The sequence below is a fragment of the Somniosus microcephalus genome, chromosome 12 (genome assembly GCF_052327205.1).
Source record: "Somniosus microcephalus isolate GS21.2 chromosome 12, FLI_Smic_1.0, whole genome shotgun sequence".
NCBI lineage: Eukaryota > Metazoa > Chordata > Chondrichthyes > Squaliformes > Somniosidae > Somniosus > Somniosus microcephalus.
In genome coordinates, this window is record NC_140998.1 from 62381007 (window position 1) to 62406825 (window position 25819).

General features: G+C 45.8%; 1 protein-coding gene across 9 annotated transcripts in view; it reads left to right on the forward strand.

Annotated features, from left to right (window-relative positions):
- Positions 1–22522, forward strand: part of mok (MOK protein kinase) — a 187162-nt gene extending 164640 nt beyond the window's left edge. For 8 of the 9 annotated variants that reach the window (XM_086002956.1, XM_086002957.1, XM_086002955.1 and 5 more), the window contains one exon: positions 18735–22522. In XM_086002956.1, the coding sequence (XP_085859082.1) occupies positions 18735–18809 (75 nt within the window). In that variant the 3' untranslated portion in view covers positions 18810–22522. The remainder of the gene's footprint in view (positions 1–18734) is intronic. The other variant, XM_086002949.1, reaches the window with a different exon arrangement.
- Positions 22523–25819: the final 3297 nt, after the last annotated feature.

The following is a 25819-nucleotide window of genomic DNA, read 5'->3' on the forward strand; positions in this document are numbered from 1 at the left end:
CATGAGTCAGACTTACTGGCTGCCTGTTCTGTTCTCACCAGAAGACAGAAAGATTCTGTTCCCACCAGAAGGCAGCAAGCCCTCCAGGCAACTGCCAGTGGGAAGAGGAAGCCGAGGAGGTCAGCTCTCAGGCCATGGCTGCAATGTAGAAAAAAGTTAAATGACCTCACCAGAGTTGTCAAGGTAAGAATCTTACTTCTCACATCATTTGCTCGCTCCTTACACCTGCACTACCTGCAGCCACACTACTCACTACACTCCCCTCCCCCACTTCCCTCACTCTCCTACAATAACTACACTTCACTCCACCTCCTTCTGCACTCTGCACTTCCTATGCTCACTACGATTGCAACCCTCACTTCCCTACACCTTGCACATCCATACAATCTATGAACAATTGGGCCATGATACATTCTCAAAACACCTCGCCAGACTCTAAATAACACACTTTCTCCTTCCTTGCAGGAGACAGTCACAGCAAGAGGTGGCATCCAGAGGAGGCAGAGCCCGTCTGCACACCCTTTCTGCTCGGGCCATCATGGGCAGCGGGCAAGTCATGGCCATGGCGAGTGTCAACTGGAGAAGACGCCAGGTAGGATTTCTTCACACCTTATCTTCTTTATCCCATCTTACTTCTCTCTCACCCTACACACTCTGCATGACAAACTGCAGCTGCTTTCACAAGCCATGCATGTCTCTCCTCCCCTGTCACACTAAAAGATAACCCTTGACCCTCTCTTTTATTTCAGGTGCTGAAAATGTCAAGGCCCCTGTGCCACTTCAGGAAGAGGAGACCAGTCTTCCTGAAGATGCAGTGTAATTCGCTCTAACCCTAGCAAGCACCAGCTTAGAGACTGGCACCACACGTACTTTGGAGGGTAAGTTAGAGGAGGGGTCTTCACATGGTGAATCACGAGCCACAAGTGTGCAGGAGCTGGGGCAAGGCGATAGGACGCCACAGGTGCCAGCTCGCTAGAGGGCGAGATCACATGCTAGCTCTGTTGCAGAGGATGCAAATGCTGACTTTGAGGACCCAGTCTACTGAATAAGGCTGATGGAGATACACCAGAAAAGGCTAGGTGCACTGGGCAGCCTGCCAGCGAGCTTGCGCGCAATGGCTCAGAGCATGGAGGAGTCCAGCTCCAACTTGTGTTGGGGTTTCGCGCAAAGCATTGACACCATTCTGTCCAACATTCAGCACGTGGTCAGTTCCCTGAACGTGATAGTGGCGCCCACCATGATGGCGCCTCTGCTGAAACGTATGACAGCTTTTATGGCTGCTCACACTGTTGCCATGGATGCTCAGACGGATGCCAAGAAATCTTGGCTCTTGGAGCCAATGCTGACAGGATCGTCCAGAGCGTCACATAATTTCTGCACTCTTTTAAATTCGTTTTTATGGGATGTGGGCGTCGCTGGCAATGCCAGCATTTATTGCCCATCTCTAATTGCCCTTGAGAAGGTGGTGGTGAGCCGCCTTCTTGAACCGCTGCAGTCCGTGTGGTGAAGGTACTCCCACAGTGCTGCTAGGTAGGGAGTTCCAGGATTTTGACCCGGCGATGAAGAAGGATCGGCGATATACTTCTAAATCAGGATGATGTGTGACTTGGAGGTGGTGGTGTTCCCATGTGTCTGCTGCCCTTGTCCTTCTAGGTGGAAGAGTTCGCAGGTTTGGGAGGTGCTGCCGAAGAAGCCTTGGTGAGTTGCTGCAGTGCATCTTCTAGATGGTACACACTGCAGCCACGGTACGCCGGTGGTGGAGGGAGTGAATGTTTAAGGTGGTGGAAGGGGTGCCAATCAAGCGGGCTGTTTTGTCCTGGATGGTGTCGAGCTTCTTGAGTGTTGTTGGAGCTGCACTCATCCAGGCAAGTGGAGAGTATTCCATCACACTCCTTACTTGTGATTTGTAGATGGTAGAAAGGCTTTGGGGAGTCAGGAGGTGAGACACTCGCCACAGAATACCTAGCCTCTGACCTGCTCTTGTTGCCACAGTATTTGTGTAGCTGGTCCAGTTAAGTTTCTGGTCAATGGTGACCCCCAGGATGTTGATGGTGGAGGATTTGGCAATGGTAATGCCATTGAATGTCAAGGGGCGGTGTTTAGACTATCGCTTGTTGGAGATACTCATTGCCTGGCACTTCTGTGGTGCGAATGTTACCTGCCACTTATCAGCCCAAGCCTGAATGTCGTTCAGGTCTTGTTGCAAGCGGGCATGGACTGCTTCATTATCTGAGGAGTTGTGAATGGCACTGAACACTGCAGTCATCAGCAAACATCCCCATTTCTGACCTTATGTTGGAGGGAAGGTCATTGATGAAGCAGCTGAAGATGGTTGGTCCTAGGACACTGCCCTGAGGAACTCCTTCAGCGACGTCCTGGGGCTGTGATGATTGATCTTTAGTCACCACAACCATCTTCCTTTGTGCTAGGTATGACTCCAGCCAGTGGAGAGTTTTCCCCCCCCCGATTCCCATTGACTTCAGTTTTACTAGGGCTCGTCAATGCCACACTTGGTCAAATGCTGCCTTGATGTCAAGGGCAGTGACTCTCACCTCACCTCTGGAATTCAGCTCCTTTGTCCATGTTTGGACCAAGGCTGTAATGAGGTCAGGAGCCAAGTGGTCTTGGCGGAACCCAAACTGGGCATCAGTGAGCAGGTTATTGGTGAGTAAGTGCCACTTGATAGCACTGTCGATGACACCTTCCATCACTTTGCTGATGATTGAGAGTAGACTGATGGGGGGGTAATTGCCCGGATTGAATTTGTCCTGCTTTTTGTGGACAGGACATACCTGGGTAGTTTTCCACATTGTCGGATGGATGCCAGTGTTGTAACTGTACTGGAACAGCTTGGCTGGAGGCATGGCTAGTTCTGGAGCACAAGTCTTCAGCACGATAGCCGGGATGTTGTCAGGGCCCATAGCCTTTGCTGTATCCAGTGTGGTCAGCCGTTTCTTGATATCACATGGAGTGAATCGAATTGGCTGAAGACTGGCTTCTGTGATGGTGGGGATCTCAGGAGGAGGCCGATAAGGATCATCCACTCGGCACTTCTGGCTGAAGATGGTTGCAAACGCTTCAGCCTTGTCTTTTGCACTCACGTGCTGGGCTCCACCATCATTGAGGATGGGTATATTCATGGAGCCTCCTCCTCCCGTTAGTTGATTAATGGTCCACCACCATTCACGACTGGATGTGGCAGGACTGCAGAGCTTTGATCTGATCCATTGATTGTGGGATCGCTTAGCCCTGTCTATAGCATGCTGCTTCTGCTTTTTAGCATGCATGTAGTCCTGTGTTGCAGCTTCCCCAGGTTGGCACCTCATTTTTAGGTACACCTGGTGCTGCTCCTGGCATGCTCTTCTACACTCCTTATTGAACCAGGGTTGGTCCCCTGTGTTAAGTCTGTGTGTTCTAGTTATTGTTAATAAGAATCACTGCGCACAGACCACAAGAATAAATTCAACAGGTCTTTACTAGTCGAAGGTCAGGCTGAACTGCCCAATAAATCATTACAAAGCACTTATATACCGGTGTGGTCACCACCGGTATTACAGTATACAGCAGCCAAGATAAAGTAGTGCATCTCTTAAAATAGTTCTCTTAAAGGTGGAACGGTTACATACACCACAATCATCCCTTTTTAGCTTAACAGTATATATTCCCCATTTAACATAACATAATAACATATATACACAACTTCATGTAAAAACAGTTCACAGATTCAGTCTCTGAGGAGGCCTCCTGATCCGAGACGGATAACGCCTTTCAGGGGTCTCTGGTTCTCGTTGCTGGGGTGACTCATCTAGTTGATCCCCTATGGATAGGACATCATCATCAGGTATATTCACTTCTGAGGTAGATGCTTCAGGTTCACTAACTTCCTCCACGGTTGTCTCTGTCGTAACCATGGGCTCGACCCTTGTTCTCGATCCCACCAGTTGGTCAGCATGACGTCGCATTACGTTTTCACCAACATCTACCGTGTACATCAGGGGTCCTTGTCTGGCCCGAATTGTTCCAGATTGCCATTTCTCGTTTTTATAGTCCCTGGCTAACACCGGTTGTCCTATTTCAAAACTCCGAGTGGGCTTGTTATTGATATGCTGGAACTGTTTGTTTTCGACTTCCCTCCGCACATTAGGTTTTAACAAGTCCAACCTGGACCGCAACCTCCTGTTATAGAACATCATGGCAGGACTTTGGTTTGTTGTTGCATGGGTGGCGTTTCGATATGCCAGTAGGAAATTGTCCACCTTGTGTTGCAGTGGAATCTGATCTTCGCTCATGGCCTTTATTGCCTTTTTGAACGTCTGTACAAACCTCTCGGCCAGCCCATTCGTAGCTGGATGATATGGGGCAGAGGTATAATGTTTCACCCCATTCTTCTTCAGGAATTTCTGGAATTCCTCTGACACGAACTGTGGTCCGTTGTCTGAACATATTTGCTCTGGCAATCCATTTCTTGCAAATATCGTTCTTAGCACCGCGATCGTCTTCTCCGAGGTAGTGGTAGTCATTTTAATCACTTCTGGCCATTTAGAATGTGCGTCCACCGCAATTAAAAACATGGAGTCCATGAATGGACCAGCAAAGTCAATATGTACACGTTGCCATGGGGTTGAAGGCCATTCCCATGGATGCAGCGGTGCAATTGGAGGTGCATTTTGGACTTTTTGGCACCCTGAGCAGCTTTTCGTCAGATCCTCTATCTGTTGGTCGATACCCGGCCACCACACATAAGCCCTAGCAAGGCTTTTCATCTTGACTCCCCCCAGATGACCTTCATGTAGTTCTTTTAGAACTCTCTCTCTTAACTTAGGAGGGATAATCACCCTTGTTCCATACATCAATGTTCCCTGACAGATGGACAGCTGTTCTCGTCTTGCTGAGAATGCCGGTAACAGTGGATCACCATGGGCTGGCCATCCCTTTACTGTCAATTCGTAGACCTGGGACAGTGTCGGGTCATTCCTAGTCTCCCTTTCAATATTTGCATTGGTGACAGGTAAACATTTGATGATGGTCGAGTGAAATAACTCCACCGGGTCAACCGTCGGTGCCTCCTCCTCAGTAGGTAGTGGCAGGCGCGACAGCCCATCAGCATTACCATGCTGCTTTGTACCTTTGAATTCTATCTGATATTGATGTGCCCCTAGGAAAAGGGACCATCTCTGGAGCCTCTGTGCTGTCATCACCGAAACACCCTTCTTAGGGTTAAAAATGGATACCAACGGCTGGTGGTCTGTCAGCAGTGTAAACTTCTGGCCCTGCAGGTAATGATTAAACTTCTTTACTCCCCACACAAGGCTGAGAGCCTCCCTATCTATCTGAGCATAGTTGCGCTCAGCGGAGGTCAATGATCTGGATGCAAATGCGACTGGCCTTTCCAAGCCATTTGGCAACTTGTGTGAGAGTACTGCTCCAATACCATAAGGAGAAGCATCACAAGCTAAACGAATAGGTAGCGTTGGGTTGAAGTGAGCCAATACTTCCTCTGAGGTGATCAATGCCTTGCTTTTGCGAAAGGCCTTCTTACAGTCCTCGCTCCACTTCCATGGTACTTCTTTCTGCAAAAGAGCGTTCAGCGGGTGCAGCACCGTGGATAGATTTGGCAGAAACTTATGGTAACAGTTAATCAACCCTAGGAACGACCTCAACTGGGATACATTTTCCGGAGCGGGAGCCTTCACAACAGCTTCGATCTTGTCAGGTGACTTGTGCAGCCCCTCCTGGTCAATGACATGACCACAGTACGAGATCCGTTTCTGAAAGAACTCACATTTCTGGCGATTAACTCGAAGTCCATATTCCTTCAATCTGGTGAGCACCAGTTTCAAATTTGCAAGGTGTTCCTCATCGTCATCTCCTGTAATCAGGATATCGTCCAAGTAACATTGAGTGCTTGGAATTCCCTGTAATACCTGCTCCATGGCCTTCTGCCAAATTGCTGAAGCCGAAGCCACTCCAAAAACCAGTCTATTATATCGATACAAGCCTCTGTGCGTGTTGATTGTGAGATACTGGCGTGACTCTTCCTCAACTTCCATCTGTAAGTACGCTTGCGCCAGGTCTATCTTGGTGAAGTGTTTCCCGCCAGACAATGAAGCAAAGATATCCTCAATCCGCGGAAGCGGATATTGCACCGTGTGAAGCACCGGATTAACCGTGATCTTGAAGTCTCCACAGATGCGGACCTTCCCCGGTTCCCCTGGCTTGTTACTCGATGAATGCTTCATGACAGGAACAATGGGCGTGGCCCACTCACTCCAGTCCACCTTAGACAGTACTCATGAACGTTCTAGCCCTTCCAGCTCAGCTTCCACAGCAGGTCGTATCACATAAGATACCGGTCTGGCTTTGAAAAATTTTGGGTTTGCATGTTCTGCAATCTTGATTTTTGCCGTAATTCCTCTCAGTGTTCCCAGTCCCTGTTGGAACACCTCTTTAGCCTCATCCAATATTCTGGACAATCGTTCAGGTTTGACATCTTTTTTTTTCCGGAATCTACCGTTATTGCATTTAGGGAGTGCCAGTCCATATTTATTTTCCTGATCCACTCCCGTCCCAGAAGTGGTGGACCTCCCTCAGGTAGTACATATATGTCCATTCCTTGGTGTTCTTTGCCCTTGTGTACCACCTTGACTTTTATCTTTCCGATGGGGTATACTCTTTGCCCCGTGTATGTCTGCAATACTATCTCCGTATCCCGTAGGGGAATATGTGTGAATAACCTTTTGTAATCTTGCTTATTCATGACTGTCAACGCCGATCCGGTGTCCAATTCCATCTTCACTTGGACTCCTGCTATCTGAAGTGTGACCCAGATAGTTTGTAGGTCAGCTTCCTTACTCACATTGTGAATTCTCAGATTACCCAGTTCCTTGCTGTTGGAGTCTGAATCCGAACTCTTCTCAGCCACCTTATGTACCTTTCTGCACTTTTCCTGCGGTGACTTTTTGTTGCTGGTCTTCTTTCCTGACCGGCATACTTTAGCTATGTGACCAAGCTTGCCACATTTTCTACATTCCTGATTTTTAAACCAGCATTGGTTCTGATCATGTGTTGTCTTCCCACAACGATAACATTTCGCTGTACCCAAAGCCATTTGATCTACGCTGAGTACCGCTGCCTTCAGCTGCATTTCCGCAGTGCCTCTCGCTGCGGCTTCGTGCGATGCTGCAATAGTGACAGCCTTATCAAGTGTAAGATCATTCTCTTCAAGCAGCCGCTTTTGTGTTCCTTCTTTCGACAATCCACACACGAATTTGTCTCTCAGTGCCTCTGTCAGTCTTTCCCCAAACTGACAGTATTTCGCTAGCTTACGCAGTTCAATTAAATACTCCACGTTGCTTTCCTCTTTCAGTTGCGTTCTCGCATAAAATTTAAATCGTTCCGCTAACATCAGCGGTGTGGGGTTCAAATGATTTCTTAGGACAGCAACAATATTAGCGAAAGCCTGATCCGCCAGTTTAGCTGGTGATAGAAGATGCTTCAATAGCCCGTATGTCTTCGCACCCATTGAGTTTAGTAAGGTTAGTGCTTTATCTTCATCTGATATTTTATTTGCCTTACAATAAATCTCTATGCGTTCTACATACGTGGCCCAATCTTCAACATCGGCATCGAAATCGTTGATGTTACCATGCTTAGGCATCCTCGCAATCTTTTTGAGAAACAAAAAGAAATTTTTCTTTTATTTATTTATTTTTTCAAAATGGCGGTTTCCCGCGCTTGTCTTCTTGATGCACTATCAATTGCTACAAAAGACTGGAGATTGAGAAAGTAATAAACAGGCTTTTATTACCAAAGAACAGAGCATGCCTCTTGTGGTTGCCTGGTATCCAAAAGGGCCGGAGGCTTCTGAGCAGCGACCTTTATACCCAGCCATGAGGGTGGAGCCAGGGGCGGAGTCAGCTGAGGCATGCACAGACAAGTACAACAATATGCAAGAGTGAACAACAGTACTAACAGTGAACAACAATACTAACAACAGTGGTTTACCACATTCACCCCTTGTTTAGAATTGAGTCCGGCGGGGTGAAGTGCACTAAAAATTCGTGTACTGAAGTCTATCAGGAGGCCTTGTAAGCCGTCCTGAGCGTCGCAGCAGCGGCGGTGATGGTGCAGCATCCAACGGTGAACCCGGTGTCTCGTTCAGAGGAGGTGTAGCAGGTGGCGGACCCTGGGGCTGCTGCATGCCGTCTACAGGGGTCAGAGCATGGGTAATGGGAGGTAGCGATGGTGGTCTCTCAGAGGCACCCGAAGGTGCGAGGTCTCGTGCGGGGACTGTGTCCTGGGGGTAGGCAGGAGTAGCGGTGGGTGGCGAAGAGGGTGTTTCAGGAGCACCTGCAGGTGCGAGGTCTCGAATGGAGACTGTGTCCTCCCGCCCGTCCGGGTACACCACGTAAGCATACTGCGGGTTGGCGTGGAGGAGGCTCACCCTCTCGACCAGGGGGTCCGCCTTATGGGTCCTCACGTGCTTCCGCAGTAGGACGGGACCTGGAGAAGTCAGCCATGTTGGTAGCGAAATCCCCGACGTGGACTTCCTGGGGAAGGAGAACATTCTCTCGTGAGGAGTGGCATTGGTGGGTGTACAGAGCAGCGACCGAATGGAATGGAGCGCCGCAGGGAGGACCTCCTGCCAGCGGGAGGTCGGAAGGCCCTTAGATTTTAAGTTTAAAAGGACTGCCTTCCAGACTGTCGCATTCTCCCTTTCCACCTGGCCGTTACCCCGGGGGTTGTAGCTGGTGGTCCTGCTTGTAGCAATGCCTCTCGCGAGCAGGTACTGCCGAAGTTCGTCGCTCATAAAAGATGAGCCCCTGTCGCTATGGATATAGCTAGGGAAACCGAACAAGGCGAAGAGGTCATTCAGACATTTAATGACCGTGGTACTGGTCATGTCCGAGCAAGGGATGGCAAACGGGAAACGGGAGTACTCATCAATTATATTGAGGAAGTACACATTGCGGTCAGAGGAGGGGAGGGGCCCTTTAAAATCGATGCTCAGCCGCTCGAAGGGGCGCGTGGCTTTGATCAGGCTCGCTCTGTCTGGCCTATAAAAATGCGGCTTGCACTCGGCACAGATCTGGCAGTTCCTGGTCATGGTCCTGACCTCCTCGATGGAGTAGGGCAGGTTACGGGATTTGATAAAATGGAAGAACCTGGTGACCCCCGGGTGGCAGAGGTCATTGTGGAGGGTCTGTAGCCTATCAACCTGCGCGTTGGCGCACGTACCACGTGATAGGGCATCTGGGGGCTCATTGAGTTTCCCGGGCCGGTACAAGATATCGTAATTGTAGGTGGAGAGTTCGATTCTCCACCTTAAGATCTTGTCATTCTTGATTTTGCCCCGCTGCTTATTATGAAACATAAAAGCCACTGAACGCTGGTCAGTGAGCAGGGTAAATCGTTTTCCGGCCAGGTAATGCCGCCAATGTCGCACGGCTTCCACAATGGCCTGGGCCTCCTTTTCGACAGAGGAGTGTCGAATCTCGGGGCCCTGGAGGGTCCTTGAGAAAAAGGCCACGGGTCTCCCCGCCTGGTTAAGGGTTGCAGCTAGGGCAAAGTCGGATGCGTCGCTCTCCACTTGAAAAGGAAGGGACTCATCCACAGCGTGCATTGTGGCCTTCGCAATGTCTCCTTTTATGAGAGTGAAGGCTGCACAGGCCTCTGCTGTCAGGGGGAAGGAGGCGGACTTGATGAGGGGTCGGGCTTTATCCGCATAGTTGGGCACCCACTGAGCATAGTAAGAGAAAAACCCCAGGCATCTCTTCAGTGCTTTCTGGCAGTGGGGGAGGGGGAGCTCCATAAGGGGGCGCATTCTATCGGGGTCTGGGCCGATGACTCCGTTCTCCACTACGCAGCCAAGAATAGCAAGGCGCGTAGTACGAAACATACATTTGTCTTTGTTGTATGTGAGATTCAGCCGCTGGGCCGTCCGGAGGAATTTCTCTAGATTAACGTCGTGGTCCTGCTGGTCGTGGCCGCAGATGGTGACGTTGTCTAGATATGGGAAAGTGGCCTGGAGCGCGTTCTGGTCAACCATCCGGTCCATCTCCCGTTGGAAGACAGAAACTCCGTTGGTGACGCCGAAGGGAACTCTGAGAAAGTGATAGAGCCGACCGTCAGCTTCAAAAGCTGTGTACTGGCGGTCCTCAGCCCTGATGGGGAGCTGGTGGTATGCCGACTTCAGATCAATCGTCGAGAACACCCGGTATTGTGCTATCTGATTGACCATGTCAGATATGCGGGGGAGTGGGTATGCATCTAGTTGGGTGTAGCGATTGATCGTCTGGCTGTAGTCAATAACTAGGCGCTGTTTTTCGCCAGTCTTCACTACCACCACTTGTGCTCGCCATGGGCTGGTGCTACTTTCAATAATCCCTTCCTTCAGGAGTCTCGCTACCTCAGATTTAATGAAGCTCCTATCCCCAACACTGTAACGCCTGCTTTTGGTAGCGATGGGCTTACAGTCGCGGGTGAGGTTAGCGAACAAGGAGGGGGGGGGGACTTTAAGGGTGGAGAGGCTGCAAATGGTGCACGGCGGGCGATTTAAAAGCTGCTGGCTGCAGACTGTGAGTGGGGGGAGGGGTCCGTCATACGCTAATGTGACACTCTTAAGGTGGCACTGAAAATCCAACCCCAGTAGAACGGCAGCGCAGAGATGGGGCAGGACCAGAAGTTTAAAATTTTTGTATTCTGTGCCCCTTACTGAAAGGGTCACTACACAGTAGCCACCGACGTCCGCTGACTGGGCTTTGGAAGCCAAAGAGATCCGATGGCGCGTCGGCAGGACCGGGAGAGAGTAACTGCGCACCGTGTCGGGGTGGATAAAGCTCTCCGTGCTCCCGCTGTCAAAAAGGCAGGTAGTGGCGCGGCCGTTTACCGTAATATCCATCATGGACCTGGACAGTTGATGAGGGAGAGATTGGTCCAGCGTCACGGAGGCCAGCGTATGGTCGAGCGAGTCGATGTGGTCGTCAGATGAGGCGGTGGTTGAGTCCGGGTCCCCCGTGGTTGAAGTCGGAGGCGTCCAAGATGGCGGACAAAATGGCGGCGCCCACGGTCCCGATCCCCACGCGGCTGGGGGAGCCCAAGATGGCGGACAAGATGGCTGCGCCCACGGTTCGCACGCAGCGCTGCTGGCGTTAGCGGTCTTCCCTTTGCAGGCGCTAACGTAGTGACCTTTCTTCCCGCAGCCGGAGCAGGTAGCATTCTTCGCGGGGCAGCGTGCTCTAGGGTGTTTAGCTTGGCCACAAAAATAGCATTTTTGTGCCTTGGACATCGCTGCAGCAGTCGGAGGTGGCGGTCCCATGGCCCAAGATTGCGGCGTCCACGGCGCGGGGCGATGAGGGGAAAAAGCGTCCATATTTCTGTGGGCCGCGTCGAGCGAGAGCGCGAGGGACACTGCCTTTGTCAGGTCTATTTCACCCTTCTCCAGCAGCCTCTGCCGGGAGTAGTCGGACCTTAGACCCGCAACGAAAGCGTCTCGTATCAGTCCCTCCGCATGTGCCGCAGCCGATACTTCCTTGCAGTCGCAGCCGCGTCCGAGTACCCGCAGTGCCCGTAGGAAGGCTTCCACCGATTCCCCGGGCTGCTGTCTGCGAGATCTTAAAAGGTGCCTGGCATAGACCGTGTTAACCGGGCGTGCATACTGCCCTTTCAGTAGGTCGATAGCCGCCGCGTAGGTCGTCGCATCTTGGATTAAAGTATAGACTTGGTGGCTCACCTTCGAGGCCAGGATTTTCAGTTTATTTTCATCAAGAGTCACGGTCGAGGCTTCCAGATACGCCTCAAAGCAACGCAGCCATTGTGCGAATTTAGTCGACGAACCCGCTTCTTGGGGGTCTAGGTCCAGGCATGTTGGTCTGAGGGCTCGCAGCAGCGCCTGCTGCTCAGCGTTTTGCGCCATCGGTTGATCAGCATCCGCAGCCAACATTTAACTTTGGTAATAAAATTGATGCACTATCAATTGCTACAAAAGACTGGAGATTGAGAAAGTAATAAACAGGCTTTTATTACCAAAGAACAGAGCATGCCTCTTGTGGTTGCCTGGTATCCAAAAGGGCCGGAGGCTTCTGAGCAGCGACCTTTATACCCAGCCATGAGGGTGGAGCCAGGGGCGGAGTCAGCTGAGGCATGCACAGACAAGTACAACAATATGCAAGAGTGAACAACAGTACTAACAGTGAACAACAATACTAACAACAGTGGTTTACCACACTTCTTCCCCCGCCTACGAAAATGGCGGCTTCCCGCGTTTGCCTTTCTCCCCCGCTGGTTGTAATGGCGATTGCCGTATTGCTGCGTTCGCCCTCCCCAGCGGTTCTCAAATCGTGCCTCCCAGCCCCTCTTGCAATCCGGTCCTTTCCCCCGGCTGCGGCTGAGTTTTCCGCGTTTTTTTTTTTTTTTTTCTCTCGCGCCTCGCGGCCTCGGTAGCTGCCCGGCCTTTTTCCCCGGTCGCGGTCGAGCTCTCTCGCGACGCTGTTGCGTCTCCCAGCCCGCTTGCAGCCCGGTCTTTTACACCGGCTGCGTTTGCATTCACCGCGGCTCCCGTGCCTTACGCTGCCCCAGTCTCAGCGCCTCTGGCCCCGACTTCTGTCCGGCTCTTTTCCCCGGCCGTGGTCGAGTTCTCCGCCCTTATATCCTCCGTTTTTCCCTCCCCTACTTCACAGCCAACGTGGCCGACTTGCTGCTCGTCGCTGATCGGCTTACCCACCACCGTGGTAGAAGGGATGATCACTGCCTGTTGCTGATGGAAGGCTTCGTGTCAGGATTCTTCCTTGCTCTTCAGACCCGAGTCTTTTCTCAGCAGGATGATGAGGGTGGATGCCTCTTCTCGACGCCCGTTAAACTGCCTTGGATATATCTCTGCCGCAGGGTAAAATCGTCATCGTCGCCACTGTTAAGTCTGTGTGTTCTAGTTATTGTTAATAAGAATCACTGCACACAGACCACAAGAATAAATTCAACAGGTCTTTACTAGTCGAAGGTCAGGCTGAACTGCCCAATAAATCATTACACAGCACTTATATACCGGTGTGGTCACCACCGGTATTACAGTATACAGCAGCCAAGATAAAGTAGTGCATCTCTTAAAATAGTTCTCTTAAAGGTGGAACGGTTACATACACCACACCCTGACTTGATTGTAATGGTAGAGTGACGGATCCATGAGGTTACAGATTGTGGTGGAATACAATTCTGTTGCTGCTGATGGCCCACAGCACCTCATGGATGCCCAGTTTTGAGATGCTAGATGTATTCTGAATCTATCCCATTTAGCATGGTGGTAGTGCCACACAACACGATGGCGGGTGTCCTCAGTGTGAAGACGGGACTTCATCTCCATGGGAGAGGACCTGCTCTACTGCCATCCGCTCCATCAGTGCCCTGGTTAGTGATGCTGCAGGCTGCAGCCGGGCCCTCAAGACCCAAAGCTGCTCAGGTTAACCGCCATGACCATCTGAAGTGTCTTCACTGGAAGCTGAGCAGCTTTCCACCTTGCAAGCTCTAGCCACTGGGGAAACACTTTATAGGAGCACTAGGATTGATAAACAAGGACTAAGACGAGCACTAAAGTATTGCACAAAGATGATTCTTAATTATTCATGTTAAATATTACACACAGATGGAATTGAGTTGTTGGATTCATTTTCTTTTCTAGATTCAGTGTTGATGCTAATATTTGAAGTAAGGGCAAGACCCATGAGGCTGGACTGAAGGAAGCAAATTGGATGGTGGTAGTAAGGATGTGGTGTTAAGAACTGTTGCTGTATTTGGGGTGGAGGGGATGGCTCATGTGCACCGCCCGCTGTATTGAACTCTCAGACCTGTAAAATGGGTGCAGCGTGATTGAATTTCTAGGGCATGGTTTTTTAGTACTGGTGCTCTTCTTCCTGTTGCATTTCTCTGGTGATGGTTAGAGACAAAGTTTTCCTTTGGAGGGAGAGAACTCAGTGTTAAAGGCACGTGGGTGGCCAAGACACTTCCCCCATTTGAATGCATGTATCCCATGAGGGAGAGAAGTGCAGGTGCATTGTCCCTTTAAACCATGTGTCCTTGAAGACTAGCAGATCTCCTTTTGGCAGGCAATGTGAGTTGACAGAGTGGATTTGAGTAAAGATGGTGCTTGAGTATTTGCAGAGGTTGCCCTTTGCATAAGTGAGTTTCCCTAACACCCAGGTGCTGACAGAGAAAGAGTATGATAGGTAAGGAGGTGAGTGAAGGTTTTATCAGTAATGCAGGATGTGGATTGACTCCAGTGCCTCGAAATAAGTGGAGGCCTTACGGAATTTCACGGCCCGCTTGTTAGGCTTACACTTATTTTTCTTGCAGATATACTTGCCTTGCATATTTAGTATTCTTGATTTTAAAGTTTTCCATTTTTCCTTGGTCAAGCTATCGCTCAGCACATTTCTTTTAGTTTGTTCCTCGATCTCTTAAAGTTTACTTTCCTGAAATCATATATCTGTCCTGGTCCTCACTGGTTCTGATTGCTATATGCTCTCAAATTTGATCATATTATAGTTACTCTTCTCCATAGATTCCACTACTTCTGTTTCATAGGGGCAACCAGGTTAGTTGCAACAGCCAGATAAAATCTGCAATAAGAAAATGCTGGAAATACACAGCATCTGTAAAGAGAAAGGACAAGTTTAATGTGTTCAGATTTTCCAGCATTTGCGTTTTTAAAAATCTTTGCACAGATAAAATCTGTAAGTGGCAGATGAAATTTACTGCACACAAGATCATTTGAAGAAAAAGAAGCCAAAATGTGTACTGCATGAATTATCAAAGTAGCTTAATATAAAGGTGAAAGAGATCTTAGGGGTATTACTGTTCTTGGCACTATGAAGCAGCAATCAAAACAAATTGAATACTGAGCTATATTGCCAATTCACTGGAGTACAATTCAGAGCATGTATGAGAACTTGTCCAGTTTTGATTACCAAGGCACAAGGGAGTCATTTAAGCCCCAGAACTGTTGTAGAAGAGAACCACAAGACTAATGACTGAGGAAAAGACAAGAGAAACTTGGACCCCTCAGCTTTAAAAGAAGGGACCTCATAGATATATACAAAATAATTAAAGGTATAGGAAAGGTACAACCAGAACACTACATCAAGTCAAACTAATAATAAGACAAGCGGCATAGGCTCAAACTGGTGAACGGCAAATTTAACACTAACAAAGAATGATTAACACTTAGAATGGACTTAGGCAGAGCAGTGAAGGATTCAGCCTTGGAATCATTTAAAGAACAGCTGGATGCTATGTTGGGGTGAACTATAAGTATTTTTCTGGATGGAGGAGCTAGGATGGACTCTCGCAACTCCAGGCTTGAACCTCTCCAATCAGGTTTCTGCCCCTGCCACAGCACTGAGACGGCCCTTATCAAAGTCACAAATGACATCCAATGTGATCGTGGTAAACTGTCCCTCATCTTTCTCAATCTGTCTGCAGCCTTTGACACAGCTTCTCCACCGTTGGCCAGCTGCATGGGACTGTCCTCGCCTAGTTCCATTCCTAACTATCCAGTTGTAGCCAGAGAAGCACCTGCAATGGCTTTTCTTCCCACTCCCGAATCATTACCTCCGGAGTACCCCCAAGGATCAATCCTTGGCCCCCTCCTATCTCTCATCTACATGCTGCCCCTCGGTGACATCATCCGAAAACACGTCAGGTACCACATGTTCGCTGACAACACCCAGCTCTACCTCACTAGCGCTTCCCTTGACCCCTGCACTGCCTCTGATTTGTCATGCTGCTTGTTCAACATCCAGATGAGCAGAAATTTCCTCCAATTAAATATTGGGAAGACCAAAGCCATTCTCTTCGGTCCCCACCATCAACTCCGTTCCCTAGCCACCAACTCCATCACTCTCCCTGGCCATTGTCTGAAGCTGAACCAGACCGTTAGCAAGTTTGGCATCTTATTTGACCCCGAGCTGAGCTTCTGACCCCATATCCTCTCAGTCACCAAGACCGCCTACTTCCACCTTCAGAACATTGCCCGACTCTGCCCTGCCTTGCTGCTGAAAGCCTCATCCATGCCTTTGTTACCTCTAGACTTGACTATTCCAATGATCTCCAGGTCGGCTTCCCACCTTGCACCCTCCTATAGTTACTATCTTAACTCGCCGCTTTTCATGGAATGAATTGATAGGTATATCAATGAGCTCATCCAAAACTCTGCTGCCCATATCATAACTCGCACCAAGTCCCGTTCACACATCACCCCCATGCTCGCTGACCCACATTGGCTCCTGGTCTGGCAATGTCTCGATTTTAAAATTCTCATCCTTGTTTTCAAATCCCTCCAATGGCCTGGCCCCTCCCCATCTCTGTAACTTCCTCCAGCCCTACAACCCTCTGAGATCTCTGAGCTCCTCCAGTTCTGGCCTCTTGCACATCCCCAATTTTCATCACTCCATCTTTGGCAGCGGTGCCTTTCGCAGCCTAAGCCCTAAGCTTGGGAATTCCCTCCCTAAACATCTCTACCTCTCTCGCCTCCTTTAAGACGCACCTTAAAATCTACTTCTTTGACCAAGCTTTTGGTCTCGTGTCCTTATGTGGGTCTTTGTGACTTGTCAAATTTTGTTTGATAACGCTCCTGTGAAACGCCTTGGGATAAACATAAGAACATAAGAAATAGGAGCAGGAGTAGGCCAATCAGCCCCTCGAGCTATTCAATAAGATCATGGCTGATCTGATCCTAACCGCCAATCCACTATCACAGAACCATCTCCTGAATCTAACAGAATTAGACACACGAAATAGGAGCAGGATCAGGCTACACGGCCCCTGGGCCCGCTCTGCTACCCACAGGGCCATGACCGATCCGAACCTAGACTCATGTCCAAATTCCTGCCCGTTCCCCATAACCCTTAATTCCCTTTACTTCTAGGAAACTGTCTATTTCTGTTTTAAATTTATGTAATGATGTAGCTTCTACAGCTTTTTGGGGCAGCATATTCCATGGACCTACCACCCTCTGAGTGAAGTAGTTCCTCCTCATTTCAGTTTTGAAAGAGCAGCCCCTTATTCTAAGACTATGCCCCCTAGTTCTAGTTTCACCCATCGTCGGGAACATCCTCCCCGCATCCACCCGATCCAACCCCTTCACAATCTTATATGTTTCAATAAGATCGCCTCTCATTCTTCTGAACTCCAATGAGTAGAGTCCCAATCTACTCAACCTCTCCTCATATGTCCATCCCCTCATCCCCGGGATTAACCGAGTGAACCTTCTTTGTACTGACTCGAGAGCAAATATGTCTTTTCTTAAGTATGGACACCAAAACTGTATGCAGTATTCCAGGTGCGGTCTCACCAATACCTTGTACAACTGAAGCAATACCTCCCTATTTTTATATTCTATCCCCCTAGCAATGAAAGCCAACATTCCATTGGCCTTCTTAATCACTTGCTGCACCTGCATACTAACCTTTTGAGTTTCGTGCACCAGGACCCCCAGATCCCTTTGTACTTCAGTACTTTCCAGTTTCTTGCCATTAAGATAACAACTTGCTCTACGATTTTTCCTGCCAAAGTGCATAACCTCACACTTTCCAGTATTGTATTCCATCTGCCAAATCTCTGCCCACTTACTTAGCCTGTCTATGTCCCCTTGCAGGTTTTTTATGTCCTCCTCACTCACTACTTTCCCTCCCAACTTAGTATCATCTGCAAACTTTGATATGTTACACTCGGTCCCCTCCTCCAAATCGTTAATATAGATTGTAAAGAGTTGGGGACCCAGCACTGACCCCTGCGGAACACCACTAGTTACTGATTGCCAGTCTGAGAATGAACCATTTATCCCAACTCTCTGCCTTCTGTTAGATAGCCAATCCTCTATCCATGCCAGAATATTACCCCCAATCCCATGATTTTTTATCTTAAGCAATAATCTTTTGTGTGGCACCTTGTCAAGTGCCTTTTGGAAGTCTAACTACACTACGTCCACTGGTTCCCCTTTATCCACCCTATATGTTACTTCCTCAAAGAACTCCAGCAAATTTGTCAAACATGACTTCCCCTTCATAAAACCATGCTGACTTTGTCCTATTAAATTATGATTATCCAAATGTCCTGTTACTGTCTCCTTAATAATGGACTCCAAAATTTTACCTACCACAGATGTTAGGCTAACCGGTCTATAGTTTCCAGCCTTCTGTCTACTGCATTAAAGATGCTATATAATGCAAGTTGTTGTTGTTTTGATGCCCCTTTCATTGAAACTGAAAATGAACACTTCTTATAAAAACAGCAAAGACCGTCCAACCTTTAAAAGGAAAAGCATCCTTGCAATTTCCAGAGTTGCATGGCTTTCCTTACCCATGGTATGTGTCGATATAATAGCATGAGTAGCGCTACCAATAATTCAATATGAAAAATACTAGGCCTTTAATTATTTGTGGTATTGAGCATGAGAGCAGGAAACCATTTGATCAAAATTTCAATTTAAACTATACTATGTACACCTGTTTTGCAAAGCAATTTGGAAATAGTGTATTATTTTCAAACTAATACTGAAATATAAAATGAGCAGTTCTGGTACCCCAGAATAGAAGCTCCTAAACATTTTTAAAACAGTTATGCATTAGCTTATAATGCATAATATTTGCATTACAGTTTATATCATATTCTGGATTAGATATCAGAGAAACAAGTTCAGTTGATATTGTTACTATTGCATTCATTCTTAAGTTTTCATTTATTTACAGTGTCCAGGACAACGGAAACCTACTACGAAATCTTACAATTTACCCTCTACAGAAAGAAAAAGTGATGGCTACTGAGAACATTTACGATTCAAGAATATTCAATAACCATTCCTTTACACATCAAAGCTCTTGTAATGTTTTTTAAAAAAAAGAAAGTTGTAAGAGACCATATTTTAACAGTCTTCCACTGGGCTACAGGCCAACCACCAGGTTTGTGCCTTATTCCTAACTTCAGCTTTTAATCAAGTGATACACTAGCTCAGGACTACAATCAAACATTCATTCAGTTGATACTGGAAAGTCATGTGTTAAAAGCCTACAAAATATTAAGAAAAAATTGGACAAGCCAAACAATATGACATTTGATATGCTGATCTGAAGAAATTGGCACTTTACATTCAAACTTGTTACATTTTATTAGTTATCGAATTAACCTGAGAGGAGGGTTCCTGTTACTGGATAAAGTTATTTTACTTGCTGATCAATAGCTGAAGACATGGGTTAATATTTGTGAACCGTGACAAATGTCCCTCTTCTCCAGTCTCCACAAAACGTCTACATAAAATGGAGCAAGAGTTTGTGTGATCATCAGTCCTAAAACATTAATCAGCTTTACAGTGAAATTTCACTCACTTTACATTTCATAAAAAAGTAACCTTTAAACTGTCATGTATTTTCACAGAAATTACAATATGACTTTGTGCAAAAAGAGATTTTTGATTTTCTTTAGGCCAAAGTTCCTACATTGAACATTTTAATAGAATATTTGTTTCTCAACATTATTTTTTCTAGCCCATTAAATGGCAGTTTTATTAAAAAGTTGCAATCATATTAATGAATAAAATCGATTACCAAATATAGTTTACTTTGCTGCACTCCAAGCATAAACCATTGTTTTATAGACATATAACACAATTATACCAGAAGTTTTATTAAAACAGTTGAACATTCTTTTTGGAATTTGCTCTTTGATGAATGCCTATTTCCCATAGAGTATAATTTTTTTTCATTTTTGTCTCCTGCTTTTTTTTGAGAAAAACAAGAGAACACAAAATGCTAGTGTGCTCCATTTCTGTAATTTACTTTATCTTCAGCCCATTAAATTGTTGTCAAAGTACCAAAGACATTTTGGTGGAATGCAAACAGTGGCTGTAAATTGTGTGGAAGCAGACTTCCTGTGGAAAGTCTGTTTTTCAAATACATGCCCAATTCCAAAGTTAATGGCACGCCATTGTGAATATTGAATTATCTACATTCTAGTGTTAAATATTTAATGTTTTACAGAATTATAAATAGAATAAAATTAAAATACCAGACTAATCATTGTATTTTCTAAGTAGCATTTTAGTATTTAGCTAATCCATAAAAAAACTCAATTCAATGTTATATGTTGTAATTGTTCATTAATACAATATTAAAATGTAGTTTGCATACTATTTCTTCACAATACCTTTTGAACTACACCTCTAATTAAACAGATTAGAAATGAGAATGTGTATCCACGATTATATTTTATGCCAGTTGTGACTTTTAATCCTCTGGAATATTCAAGCTCACACATTTACTTTCAGAGTTACATTCTCCCCTGGCAGCTATTTGGGCACCTATACGGGAAATATTCCAAAAGTACAGTCACGTGATACTCTGGTGGAAGGTGGTTGTTACTTCAAAGTTCCAATGTTTCATCCTCTTATTATCCATCCTGGAAGATTTTCCCTACAAAATGGAAGCTATACCTCTTTGTGCCTTATGCCTAACTTCAATTTTTACTCAAGTGATGCACTAGCTCTGGGACTACAATCAAACATTCATTCAGTTGATGCTGGAAAATCATGTGTTAAAAGCCCACAAAACATACATTTAAGAAAGACAAGCCAAACAATGTGATGCTTGATTTACTGATCTGAAAAATGGCCACTTTACATCTCAAACTTGGTACATTTTATTAGTTATTCAAGTAGAAGTCAAGATTGTAACTTTCAATATTGCACCAGGTAAGATCCAGATAAGGAAACAAACATTAAAAAAATTCCATGGATGGACTAATCATTGTCAGGGGTAATTACATGGGTACCCAGCAAGCCACTCTCAACTTGACTGTTAAAACAAATAGAAAGCACCAAGATCTGCACTAACTATAAAAAAGCAAATAAGAGGAAGTTATGTTTCCAGCTAGAAATACAAATGCATCAAAAATAAACCACCAAGCTTAAAGAAAGACACCCTTTCATTGAAGATAAGCTTGGTGTAATACAAAACAACATTAAACTTTGGAATCTCCTGTCACAAAAAGCTGAGAAAAACTTTGTCCAGGGAGATTGATCTTTTATAATTTACACTTGATGAGGATGCCCAACAATCTTGAGGAAAAAATATGAATCCATTTACTGTATACTACTCAATCTAACTGGTAAAAAAACTGACAGGGTTCTCTCTGAGACCAAAGGTTAAAGAGTAAGAGGTGTCTTGTTCAAGCTTAGTACACTTGTCAAATAAAGTCAGGATTCTGACTACTGCTTGGAAGCAAGGTGTGTTAAAATGTCAGTCAAGCAATATGGTGTTCCCAGAAAGCTCCAACCAAGAGGAAATTTTAATTACTTCAAAAATATTTTCAAAGTCAATAATATAAAAACATGGTTTTCTGTACACTTCAAGGGAGCTTGAAGAAAGAAGTAGTGAAGGTTTGGGTGCAATCTGAAAGTGTGTTTCCGAGGGATGAGGGAAGAAGGGAAAGAGAGATGGTTAAGGGTTTCATTGAGTATTTTTGGCCAGGTGCTTATTCCATTGCTGGGAGTGGGAGAGCAGGTTTTTAATACCTATTCTGTTTTCCGCCATTTTTCTTTTGGACTTGTAACAGTTTACTGCTTTAATTATATTATTGTTAAAGGTCTATTTCACGTAAACCTCAAATTAAGCTATTTCTAGGTATTTTTACGGGATACTACGTGATTCCTTCAAATTTAAATTGTGATGATTCTGATTTCTACCAGGCTGAAAAAAAAATGGAAGGATAGGATGCCAACATTGGTATGGAAATAAGATTGCTCAAAGTTAACTATTGGAATGAAATATTAGGGCTAGAATATGTTGATATCAGATTAAAGATTAATAAAGAATCACCAATATAATATATTGGATGAAATTGTAATTATAATGCATTGGATTTATGGAAATAGAGATGATGAGGTCCTTTTTCACTAAAGTATCAGCAATGTGTACAGTTCTAGTTTAATTGAAATTGCTTTGTTTCATTTTTAAAGTACAAAGGTCAATGTGGTTCATTTCATTTAGAACTGGAGTCCTAAATGTATTTCCCTGTTGTATATGGTTGTAAATCTCTCTAGCTCCACATTTGCATAATATATTTTGTTTGGATAATGTATGTATGTCAGTTGCATATTTGTATGTGACACAGTCTCTACTTCAAAAGAAATATGTTAAAAGTGGAAGATTGCTTCTGTTCAGCAGTTCTGAGTTCTAGTATATGGGTAGTTGAACAATTTTGTTCAGTTCCTTCCCTATGGGTTATATGTTGAATCACATCATGATTTAAAAAGTGATACATTAATACTGAAAGTGGACAAAAGCTGTCAGAACTTGCCGTTGCCTGAACTTTGTCCAAAGTATCAGACTTCATTTTTCCATCTGAAGAGGTTTTCATGACTGGTAATTGGCCCATTGTGGATTTTGCTGAATGTACGAGTTAGATTGTATTTTACAGTATTTGCTGAACTTTCATGTTTCAAATTTCTATTTAATTGTAAATAAATTAGTTGCATTCAGTAAAATCTGATTTATTTAATATATACCATTTGAAAATGTGACAGTGGTAGCACAGTTTGAGTGTGTTTAAATTTGATATACAGATACCTGCATCTGGAATAAATGTTTGCAGGGTACATACCTCTGCAAAGGCAAATTACCGAAGTTCAGCTTCTGGATCGTAGGAAACAAGATTTAATAACTCGAGTTAACCAGAGAGACAAAGCTATCTATAAAACCCTAAACTTTCAATGAGCAAAAGGTGGGGATAAGGGCTCAGTAGACAGGGAGAGGGCATACAGAAGGTTGTATAATTTTTTTTAAATACATGTTTTGTTTATTTTATATATTAAGCTGCATAGATATTTATTAGATTGCACTAATTTAGATATCATTGTTGCTGCTCTTATAAGGATGATTGACTAGCCATCGTTGGTTGCCGATCAGTCAAGTTGAAAGACAACTACATAGCACTAGATGAATGTTGCAGGAACGATCTTTGTAGTTCATCTTACCAATATTGAACCAAAGTACTGCCATTTGGTCTGAGATCAGCTCTCGGGATTTTTTAACCAAATTCCTTTGGTTATTAGCAACCATATTGCTGAAGCAGGAATTACTTCAATTAACCTTGCAGCTGGTCGTATTGTCAGCAAAATTGCTCGATGCAATGGGTGAGATTTATTAACCGATGGAAATCCCAATTGCAGCCATGCAGGACCTGTTTGGAGATAGGCGATGGCAAACAGGAGGAGGTGTGGTATCCCTCTCAGTATCTGATCCATGTTAATACTTAGTATTGGTAATTGACTTTGATCTCTTAACACAGCAATACCTACGTATACAACAACTGATGACTGCAGCCATCTTTCCTATCCTTCAATGCAACTAAACTTTACTACTCAGTGGTCTCGGATATATAGGCCCCCAAACAGTCAGGGGGAGATAGAGGAACAGATATGTAGGCAAATCTCCGAGAAGTGCGAAAATAATAGGGTAATAATAGTGGGGGATTTCAACTTCCCCAATATAAATTGGGACAGTCAGAGTGTGAAAGGCTTAGAGGGTGCAAAATTCTTAAAGTGCATCCAGGAGAGCTTTTTGAGCCAACATGTAGAAAGTCCTACAAGAGAGGGGGCGGTACTGGACCTAATTCTGGGGAATGTAGCCGGGCAAGTGGTGGAAGTGTCAGTAGGAGAGCATTTTGGCGACAGTGACCATAATTCGGTGAGATTTAAGGTGGTCATGGAAAAAGACAAAGACGGCCCGGAAATAAGGGTTCTAAATTGGGGGAAGGCCGATTTTAATATGATAAGGCAGGATCTGGCCAAAGTGGACTGGGAGCAGCTGCTTATAGGAAAATCCACATCAAAACAGTGGGAGACTTTCAGAAGGGAAATAGAGAGAGTACAACGCCAACATGTTCCTGTAAAGGTCAAGGGTGGGACCAACAAGCAAAGGGAACCTTGGATGACAAGGGATATACAAAAATGCATTAGAAATAAGAGGGGGGCTTTTGGCAGTTACAAAAGACTAAAGACAGAAGAAGCCCTAGAGGAGTATAAAAAGTGCAGGAGCATACTTAAAAAAGAAATTAGGAGGGCGAGGAGGGGCCATGAAATAACACTGGCAAGCAAAATAAAGGAAAATCCTAAGATGTTTTATAAGTATATTAAGGGCAAGAGGATAACCAGGGAAAGGGTAGGGCCCATTAGGGACCAAAGTGGCAATCTGTGTGTAGAGCCAGAGGATGTAGGCGGGGTTTTAAATGAATTTTTTGCATCTGTGTTCACTATGGAGAAAGACGATGCAGACATAGAAATCGGGCAAGGGGACTGTGACATACTTGAACATATTAGCATCGAGAGGGAGGAGGTGCTAGCGGTTTTAGCGGGCCAAAAAGTGGATAAATCCCCAGGCCCGGACGAGATGTATCCCAGGCTGCTGTGGGAGGCAAGGGAGGAGATTGCAGGGGCTCTGACACTAATTTTCAGAACCTCTCTGGCCACAGGGGATGTACCAGAGGACTGGAGAACAGCTAACGTAGTACCATTATTCAAGAAGGGTAGCAGGGATAAACCAGGGAATTACAGGCCAGTGAGTCTAACATCTGTGGTGGGGAAATTATTGGAAAAAATTCTGAGGGACAAAATTAATCTCCACTTGGAGAGGCAAGGATTAATCGGGGATAGTCAGCATGGCTTTGTTAAGGGTAAATCATGTCTAACAAATCTGATCGAATTTTTCGAGGGGGTGACTAGTGGGGTGGATGAGGGAAATGCTGTGGATGTGGTGTACATGGACTTCAGTAAAGCTTTTGACAAAGTCCCGCATAGGAGACTGGTCAAGAAGGTAAGAGCCCATGGGATCCAGGGTGCCTTGGCGCGTTGGATCCTAAACTGGCTGAGTGGCAGGAGGCAGAGGGTGATGGTCGAAGGTTGCTTTTGTGACTGGAAGCCTGTGTCCAGTGGGGTACCTCAGGGATCGGTGCTGGGTCCCTTATTGTTTGTGATCTACATAAATGATTTGGATGAAAATGTAAAAGGTATGATCAGTAAGTTCGCAGATGACACGAAAATTGGTGGGGTGGTAAATTGCGAGGAGGAAAGCCTCCGGCTACAGGAAGATATAAACGGGTTGGTCAGATGGGCGGAAAAGTGGCAAATGGAATTTAACCCTGAAAAGTGCGAGGTGATGCATTTTGGACGGACAAATAAGGCAAGGGAATACACAATGAGTGGTAGGACCCTAGGAAGTACAGAGGGTCAGAGGGACCTTGGTGTACATGTACATAGATCCCTGAAGGCAGCGGAGCAGGTAGATAAGGTGGTTAAAAAGGCATATGGGATACTTGCCTTCATTAGCCGAGGCATAGAATATAAGAGCAGGGAGGTTATGATGGAGCTGTACAAAACGCTGGTGAGGCCACAGCTGGAGTACTGTGTGCAGTTCTGGTCGCCTCACTATAGGAAGGATGTGATTGCTTTGGAGAGGGTGCAGAGAAGATTCACCAGGATGTTACCTGGGATGGAGCGCCTCAGCTATGAAGAGAGGCTGGACAGGCTGGAGTTGTTTTCCTTGGAGCAGAGAAGGCTGAGGGGGGACCTGATTGAGGTGTACAAAATAATGAGGGGCATAGATAGGGTAGATAAAGAGGAACTTTTCCCCTTAGTGGGAGGGTCAATAACAAGGGGGCATAGATTCAGGGTAAGGGGCAGGAGATTTAGAGGGGATTTGAGGAGGAACTTTTTCACCCAGAGGGTGGTTGGAATGTGGAACTCAATGCCTGAAAGGGTGGTGGAGGCAGGAACCCTCACAACATT